The 9,292-nt window shown below is 35.3% G+C and overlaps 1 protein-coding gene across 1 annotated transcript; it reads left to right on the top strand.

Moving 5' to 3' along the window:
• Positions 1–452: 452 nt before the first annotated feature.
• Positions 453–8,345, top strand: LOC112715382 (NF-X1-type zinc finger protein NFXL2). The gene is made up of 14 exons (XM_025767135.3): positions 453–1,369; positions 1,536–2,013; positions 2,119–2,232; positions 2,340–2,395; positions 2,491–2,557; positions 3,597–3,689; positions 4,726–4,811; positions 5,059–5,221; positions 5,375–5,545; positions 5,746–5,936; positions 6,131–6,212; positions 6,360–6,566; positions 7,869–7,958; positions 8,063–8,345. The coding sequence occupies exons 1-14, from the start codon at positions 666–668 to the stop codon at positions 8,216–8,218; spliced, it is 2,658 nt and encodes an 885-aa protein (XP_025622920.1). The 5' UTR covers positions 453–665; the 3' UTR covers positions 8,219–8,345.
• Positions 8,346–9,292: the final 947 nt, after the last annotated feature.

The following is a 9,292-nucleotide window of genomic DNA, read 5'->3' as shown; positions in this document are numbered from 1 at the left end:
GAGGATATAATTGGTTGTTATTTTTGTATTTGATTGTTAATAAATATAATAGATAATTGATAAAATAATAATTTATAAAATAAAAAACTATTTTTATAATTAAATAAAATATATGGGGTTGATTTGTAATTAAAATTAGTTCAAGGACTACGTAGCAATTGATAAAAAAACTCTAAAAACATGTTTTCTACTTGGACCACTAAGTAGTCCAAAGGTTCCTGGACCACCGAATCCTGTGCCTACTAACTTAGAATTAAGAATATCATCACAATAAACTTTATGGATGTCCAAAAGAGAGAAAAGAGTAACAGAAAAAATTTGGAAGAAGAAATAAAAGAAGAAAGGGAGAAAGAAAAATAATCTCCCATTTATAAATAAGTTGTCGAATTCATCAGAATTTCTCAAAGTATGGCCAACTCTAAATAAATTATAGAATTCAGTGGAGGTACGATAAATTATTCAAAAAAAAAAATTGTAGCGTTGAAAATAAAGCTGAGATCTCTTTTATGAGAAAATAATTAATTTTTTTATTTTATTTACGAAAAAAATCCCATGAGAACAATATGCAAAACACAGACGACAGAAGTACAGAACACTACACACAAAACAAAGAAGCTCCCTGAAAACAACCACAATACACCGATCTGGGGGCTGAGATCGGAAACATGAAGTCATCAATCCACTACCTCCAACATCCTCCTCCGCAGCCGCCGCCGCCACCACTCTCCGACTCCGACACCGACTCCGACGGAAGCGGAACCCACTCCTCCTCCTCCGATCTTCTCCGCCATTCCGACCTCTCCGCCTCCATCTTCAAACCCTACTTCGAGTTCACCGGCCGCCACTCCTCCTCCTCCACCACCGCCACCCCCGCCGAAGTGTCAAAGATCCAATCCTTCCTTACTTCCTCATCCTCCGGCGCACTCTCATGCCTCATCTGCCTCGAACGCATCAAACCCTCAGACCCAACATGGTCCTGCTCCTCGCTCTGCTTCGCCCTCTTCCACCTCCATTGTATCCAATCATGGGCCCGCCAAGCCTCCAATCTCGCTGCCGCACGCGCCGCCACGCGCCTCCCTATCACAGAGCAGCGCGCCTCTGAAACCGCGCTCTGGAACTGCCCCAAATGCAGGGTAGAGTACCCAATCACGCACATTCCAAAAACCTACTTTTGCTTCTGCGGAAAACTCGAGAACCCTCCCAATGATCCATGGGTTTTGCCTCATTCTTGCGGTGAGATTTGTGGGAGGCCATTGAAGCACAACTGTGGTCACCATTGCCTTCTTTTATGCCACCCTGGACCCTGCCCGTCCTGCCCAAAACTCGTGAAAGTTAGTTGCTTTTGTACCAAAATTGAAGATGTGAGGAGGTGCGTGTCCATGATGCTCAAATACTTCATTTATGCTGACGTATGTGTATTGCATTTGTATTTGCATCAAAGACTGCTAAATTAAACTTCTTATTTTCATAACTTTGCTGTATTTTTGTGTCATATACTCATATTCAATACTCTTATTGGTATTTGTCTAATATAGGTGCGGGTTCAAGGAGTTCTCGTGTGGGAAAGTTTGTGGGAAGCTTCTGGATTGTGGGGTTCATGGTTGTGCTGAGATTTGTCATGAGGGTCAATGCCCTCCCTGCCGGGCACGCAGTGTGTACCAGTGCCGGTGTGGTAAGAAGAAGGAAGAGAGGGAGTGCTGTAACCGTGTTTTCGGGTGTGGCGAGCCTTGTGAGAAGAGGCTCGGATGTGGGAGGCATGTGTGTGAGAGAGGTTGCCATGTTGGGGAGTGTGGAGACTGCCCTTTGCAAGGGAAGAGGGCATGTCCTTGTGGGAAGAGAGTGTATGAAGGGATGCCTTGTGATGTTACTGTGCCCTTATGTGGGGCTACTTGTGATAAGATGCTTAGTTGTAGGTACCATAGGTGCCCCGAGAGGTGCCACCGTGGTGCATGTGTTGAGACTTGTAGGACTGTTGTGAAGAAGTCTTGTCGATGCGGCAGCCTCAGGAAAGATGTGAGTTTTCACTGTCTTTGCAGTAGATCTGTATGCTTTGTTTTGCTTGTTTTGTAGTTGTGGAATTGTTATTATAGTGGGCAGAGTTAATTGAACTTGGAATAGGTTCCTTGCTATCAAGATTTGTGGTGTGAAAGGAAGTGCCAGAGGATGCGGGACTGTGGCCGGCATGCTTGTAAACGCAAGTGCTGTGATGGGGATTGCCCTCCATGCTCAGAGGTTAGAGCCTACTTTATGGCCAATTGGCCATCATTTCATTCCAATAGAAGGCTAGGATGTTAGAGGAGTATTGATTGATTTGCTTATGTTTTTAAAAAATTTATTAGGTCTGTGACAGGCGGCTTAGATGTAAAAACCATAAATGCCCTTCTCCATGCCATAGGTATGTTGCTATAATTTCATAGTGGAACTGTAATTTCTGTCTTATGTCTTTGATGTTTAAAGATCAATTTCATTATCCGCTTTTTGTTATTGCAGGGGTGCCTGTGCTCCTTGCCCAATAATGGTCACCATTTCATGTGCATGTGGGGAAACACATTTTGAGGTCTGAGTCTGACTTTCTTTTTCTGTCTTTCAGAATAGGAGCATGACATTATACTATGTTATTAATTTAGTATTTATTATATGAGATATAATTCTTCAATTGTGATTGTATAAGTCCAATTTTATGATTGTATTTCTTGTGTCACTTTGGTAACCTGAATCCAACATTCTTGAATGCAAATTGTAGCTGTGAACACATTTGTGTAAAGCACAATTATGAATTGTATAGTTCATAGATTTTGCTGGCAATATGACCGTTGGGCTCGTTATGCATTATATAAGATTGAGAGGCTCGAATATTTTGTGAAGGAATCTTAGCTTTGACATGTATTGCACTATTTCCAAGCATAATCAGTGCAAATCTGACTTCATTTAGTGGCAGGGGAGATGACTATTTTAGATGAATGCAAGTGGTTGGTATGGTGCTTGACTTTTTTTCTTTTTTGGGGTTGAAGGGGGAGGGGGATATGATTGCCAGGTTTGAGTTGATCAAGTGAGCAAGGGATGTTGGTTAGATCAACAAAACATTGTTTTCTTTCCGTAATGTAATCGCTTATGTTGCATATCGCACTAATTTATATTTAAGGGGAACATTGAAGGTGAGTGGATAAATAAATGAAGGACTGTTATTATGGTTAATTTATGTAGACTGTAGTCAATGTGATGTTCCCAGTGTCTTTGTCTATAGTGTTTTCATTTGGTAACAGAAAATAAGTTTGAAGTTCAGATTTAATATAAACATGGAGATACTCGAAACATTTGTGTTATTTTGTTGTTTTTAACTTCTTATTACTAATATTTTACTGTTGCCTTAGTTTGAAGATATTTGTAATTTTACTTCTCTTGTTGGTTGTTGATATCATAAGTGGACACACATGCTGGCAATACATATTCTTTCTTTCCTTTTCCCCCCCTTTATTCTCTGGTCAATTACCACCATTATCTTATGTGATCTTCTTGGTGTTAATGTTGTATACTTTGATTTTATTAGTTTTTTTTTTTCTCAAGTCAAATGTGCTGAGTGACAGATGTTTTACTAGGTTCCTTGCGGTACTGAAATGGAACAAAAACCACCCAAGTGTCCTAAACCATGCCCTATTGCTCCTTTATGCCATCATGCACCAAAGCTCAAGGTATTTAGTGACTTATTTTGCTTCAGGCATTTACATTTTCAAGTGGAGATATGTTGTAGTGTTGTATACTTGGGTGTGGCTATAATAGCAGCAATAACAAGCTGATGCTGATGCTTTGACAGTGGAAAGAAGTTTAGAAAATGTAAATTGTATGGGGAAATGAATTAGATGTTTAAACTTTAAACAATAAAATCTAGTTTGTTGAGTATATGTTATCAGTTGATTACTTTCAAATTTTGATGCTCAATTAGATGGAGTAGATCATAAGTTCCATAACAGAACATGTTTCTAGGAATGGCTGAAAATTAAATATTGCTAATGATTACAAAATCATGGTATGATTGGGCATTGGCATAAGAATGTTGTCTGTTCATCACCCTACTTCCCTTCTTATCAAATACATGTTCTTTAGAGCTTCATTGTTCCTATTAGTGATAATTTTTTAACCTAATATTTATGTTGAGGGAAAGTCTCGCCTAGTCTAGGGTTGGTGCCTGCTCTGGGGCTTGACAAGCATATGGTTCCTTGCATATAATCAACTATTTTTTTTTGGGGGGGGTGGGTGGGTGGGGGGATTGTTCTAGATTAAAGAGAAAAAAATGGTACTTGGTGCACAGTTTTGAGGATAGAACACTTATGTTCTAAAATTGAATGTGTTTAATTCTGGTAAAAGCGAGTTTCGAATAGATGATAAAAGTTCATAATATAGTTTTTTACCCCCTAAGAAATTTCATGATATATTTTAGTGGGTGCTTACTATTTTTTGTTTATTCCTTAATTTGAAAGGAAATATAGTATTTAATTTTGATGCACTGCCACTAATAAAATGATTTACATAGGCATCTGCTCATATATTTTCAATAAAATTGGTTGACCAATCACCTAGGACCTTAAAAGTCTTAAAAAGAGAAGCATGCAGTGGGATGAATGTGTAAGAACTTTTACACATGCATCATTAATTTCAGAAATATATGCATATTAGTGAAAATGTTTCATGTATTTTGCGTATTATTAACAAATTAATTATTTTTTCTAGCCACACAAATGCCATTATGGAGCCTGTCCTCCTTGTCGGCTCCCTTGTGCAGAAGAGTACTCTTGTGGCCATGCTTGCAAATTAAGGTTTGACACAATCTTCTCATTTAATATGTTAGATTGAGATATTACTAGTTACCATTTTGAAGAAATTGCTATGAATAATGAAGGCTTTCCATCTTTTATGCATTTCAAATAGATTTGATGGGAAACTCTTAAAACATTAATTAATGCATCAATTTATCAGAATCTAGTATCATATGATGGAACAAGAAGATCATAGATTTTGTTTTTAGTTGATGCCTTTCCTTAACATTGTTTATTCTGTGTGAAGGTGTCATGATGCTAAACCTCCGCCTAATCGGGAGTTCACTCTCAAACCAAAGAAAAAGAAAATTATACAACAAAGTGAATGTACACCTGGTACTCCATGCCCTCCTTGCCCTGAACTAGTGTGGAGACCATGTGTCGGGCAACACATTGGAACGGAGCGAATGGTTTGTTTTTTGCTTCATCTTCAAAGCTGGATATAAACATCTGATATTCAAGATACTTTTAAAAGTTGTGTAAGAGAAATTTGCATCAGCTACTTTTGTGATTTTAATTAGGTTTCTTTTATTTTTTTCCCTTGTTTTACCCCTTCCTGTCAGATGGTCTGCTCTGATAAATCACAGTTTGCCTGTGAAAACTTATGTGGAAATCCTCTACCGTGCGGTAATCATTATTGTACTAAAACCTGCCATGCCTTGGAGAATCCGGCCTCCACGAACCGGCTACAGAAAAGTGAGCCTTGTGAAGATTGTTCTCTTCCTTGTGATAAGGTATTGAAACTTCCATAATTTCGTTGCATGTCATTCCCTCTCTACATCTTCTCCATTCTTGGGCTCTATGTATCCTCTGTAATATAACACAATTTATGCCAAATAAATGAGATTTCTCTTTTGTCTTCCTGTGTGAAATTAACAAACACTCTTATAAGAAATTAGAACTGATAATTTTTCACTCAATATACCTACTTCAGGAAAGAGAACCTAAATGTCAGCATTGTTGCCCTCGTCAATGCCATCCTGGAGACTGTCCTCCATGCAAAGCGCTGATCAAGCGGTCTTGTCATTGTGGCTCAATGGTCCATGTGTTTGAGTGCATATATTACAACACCTTGTCAGCTAAGGATCAAGAGAAAGTCCGTTCATGTGGTGGGCTGTGTCATAGGTAAATTAGAGAGTATATGCTTTAGTTCTATTTTACCCATCTCTTCTCTCTCTTTTATTCATTTATATTTTTGTTAAACTAGTTTAGCACTTGAATCCAACTTAAATATCTGCAAGAATTTTGATCCCTCCCTTCCTTTTATTGCCGTTTTTCTTTTTGCTCTTATAAAGTTCAATGTTGTTCTTATTTTCCAGGAAGTTAGCAAATTGTACCCATCTATGCCCCGAGACGTGCCATCCTGGTGAATGCCCAAATCCTGAGAAATGCAGTAAAAAGGTAATGTGACATTAAAAGGTTATAACATCATGACTTGAAGCTGGCAAATTTTTTCATATTTTAATCTAGCTACTGCAAAATAAAGTAATCAGTTACCCTATTATTTATCCATATAGTCTTCTAAAATCTGAAGTCAATCTTCACTAGGTCATCGTTCGTTGCAAATGCCAAACACTGAAAAGGGAGTGGCCATGTCACGATGTTCAAGCAGCATATCACAGTGCTGGTTCCCACCCAAAGGATATTACCAAAAATCAATTTGGAATTGGCCTTATTCCTTGCAATTCTGATTGCAAGAGTAAAATGCAGGTTGTTGAGTCGGAATTACATCTACGTAAATCTCAAGTTACAGAGGTAATCGATTTTAATCAGAACCTTCCATATATTTATGTTATCTGTTTTGCTTCATTCTTTGTTTTATAATGGTTGTAGAGTTCGTTGTTTCTTGTGAAAAACTGAAAATTTAGCACTGAATATGACATTAATCTGTCTACATTGTCACTTAAGGGTGATTGATTTGAAACTCAAGCTCAAGTTCTAAATCAAATTACAAAAGTTTCATAATGGAAACCTGAATATAAATTTGATAGTATTAGCAACTACTCTTTAAAAAGAGGATCCCCTACCGACACAAAGAAAATGGAGATTTAGCGAGTTTAATTCTCATCTTTTCTAGGAACTTTTAGACTGTAATATCTGAGTTTTGTCTCATTAGTTGGATACAGGTCTGATCAAACCTGAAAGCTTATAGGAGAGCAAAAATTTTGATATAATATTCAATAGTATAAAAGTAGTTCTATTACCATTTTTGCACAATCACTTTGTTTTTAAAATTTTGCAACATCTATACATTACAATAATAAAACTTGTTTTCTGATGAAACCTTCTATCAAAATCTGATTTTTTTCAATAATATTTTCAACCAATATGATACCTTGAATGGTCAAGAATACTCAATCTTATGTATATGAAAATTAATTTATATATAGGATTAGTTTCATAAGGTTTATATTCTCCATCTGTTCTATGTGGCTGTGTTTGTTTACACGTATGGGATAGAGAGTAGGACACTGAGACACGAAATCATGTTTGGCAGCTGAGACAGACATAGACATTGTGTCCTAAGACACTAAATTAGTGTATTTTGTGTCTTTGATAGAAGGGACACAAAGACACTAATAAAAGACACTTATTTTTTCATTATCCCTATCAATTTTTCACAATTACATTTTTTATCATTATATTTTTTTCCCTAAATTTGTGTGCGCGGAAGAAAATGATAATAAATTGGACTTCTCATAATTTGTTTTATCTTATATTTAGTTTATTAACAAACAAAACATAAAGACACTAATTTTTGTGTCGTTCTTTGTGTCATGTTCTTAGTGTGCTGTCTTATTCTGTTGTCAAAACCAAACTCAGCCATAAGTCATAGATGATCCCTTGTACTTAACTTCGTGAACCTAATAGTATGACATGCATGTTTGAACTATATATATATTTTTTTAAATATTCTGATATGTATCTATGAATATATAATTCCACTTCTTAAATTTTCACTTCACTCTTCAGTCTGTTTTCATTAAATTGGAGATGCACGCCTCTATGGCGTATGCTCTGAATTAGTGTTGTCTAATACTCTAGCTATTTTCAAAGGTAAAAGAGACAGATAATGAAAAACTGGCTCCGAAGCGACGAAAAAGGCAGAAACGAGTCCAAGAATCTAAGGAAGCAACAAAAATACAGGTATATTGATTATTTGAGAGAAGAGTTCTTTCTTTCCATGCTCTAACTATGTCTCCTGGTCTCTTTCCACTGATCATCTTCTTTTTCTGTTAATCACTGAACAGAAAATTATTTCTACAACAAAGAAGCTCCTTCTGTACCTTTTTATTTTGATCGTACTTGTTACTGCTACATATTATGGATACAAGGGACTTCTGTGGCTCAATGATTGGATGAATGAAGTTGATGAACGAAGACAAAGACATCCTAGGATCAGATGATTAATTTAGTTTGTTTATTTCTTTTATTTATTTTTATTTTTCACCCTATCTATGAGGAATATAATATATATATATATATATATATATATATATATATATATATATATATATATATATATTCATTAATCCCCCAGATTTTTTTTTCACAGGCAAAGAAATAAATAATCACTGAATGCACAATTAGACATGTTACATTTTGTAACTGAGTAGTGTCTTGTGGTTTCAATTCAATCTTGCATGCTATTATTGGAAGATACAGAATTGTTTTACTATAATCTTTACAGCCGTGTAACTGTTTTGTTATTTGATTTGTGGAGTATAATTGGATTTGGATGATACTTTACCTTATAAACGTGTTAATAATTTATTTTGAGCATTAACCTTTGACAGTGTGACTATTTATTTTATTTATTTTTGTTAAATTATCCGTCAGGTTTGAATATAAACCATGATTTGATTACAAGAAGAAAATTTATTTACAAATTCAATGATAGTAGTCAGAACTCAAGTAATCCTGCGTAGGCTTTATTAGTGGCTTAACACAGAAGCAATGAGCAGCTGAGGTTTAGTTGATATACTACATTAGCATGTCTTTCAATATACTGCATTTGAATTCGAATTTGGTAATGTTAAGTGGTGGATAATAATTCTTAAAAATGTTGGATGTCTGAGTGGATAGTGTGAGACTTTGTTATGATGTTTAGGTTTGGATTATTAGTTTATTATATTGATATTTAAAAATATTTTGTACATACTAAAATTCAATTACTAAGGTTATGTTTGATTGGAAAGAAAGAAATAGAGAAAATAAGGTTATGTTTGATTGGAAAGAAAGAAATAGAGATAAAAAAAATTGAGTGGATTTTTATTTTTCTTAGATGTGTTTGGACGGAAGAAAAATAAAAAAAAGAATGCTATAAAAAGATAATTTTATCCTAATATTATTAAATATATTGAAAAAAGTGAAAGGATAATATTAAAAATAAAGAGAAAAGAATTAGTTTTTTTTTTCAATTTTTTTTAATGTTGAAGAAAAAAATTAATAGATTCTATCAATTTTTTTCATTATTTTTT

The sequence above is a fragment of the Arachis hypogaea genome, chromosome 10, assembly GCF_003086295.3.
Source record: "Arachis hypogaea cultivar Tifrunner chromosome 10, arahy.Tifrunner.gnm2.J5K5, whole genome shotgun sequence".
Classification (NCBI taxonomy): Eukaryota; Viridiplantae; Streptophyta; class Magnoliopsida; order Fabales; family Fabaceae; genus Arachis; species Arachis hypogaea.
The sequence above is the reverse complement of the archived record's forward strand: the minus strand, read 5'-3'. Positions and strand labels throughout refer to the sequence as shown.

What these genes read in the sequence shown, in the direction of transcription:
- LOC112715382 (XM_025767135.3), top strand. Translation starts at nt 666, where the DNA reads ATGAAGTCATCAATCCACTACCTCCAACATCCTCCTCCGCAGCCGCCG. An exon ending in ACATTGGAACGGAGCGAATG is followed by an intron (nt 5,222 to 5,374) that starts GTTTGTTTTTTG and finishes CCTTCCTGTCAG; the next exon opens with ATGGTCTGCTCTGATAAATC. An exon ending in AGGAAGCAACAAAAATACAG is followed by an intron (nt 7,959 to 8,062) that starts GTATATTGATTA and finishes ATCACTGAACAG; the next exon opens with AAAATTATTTCTACAACAAA.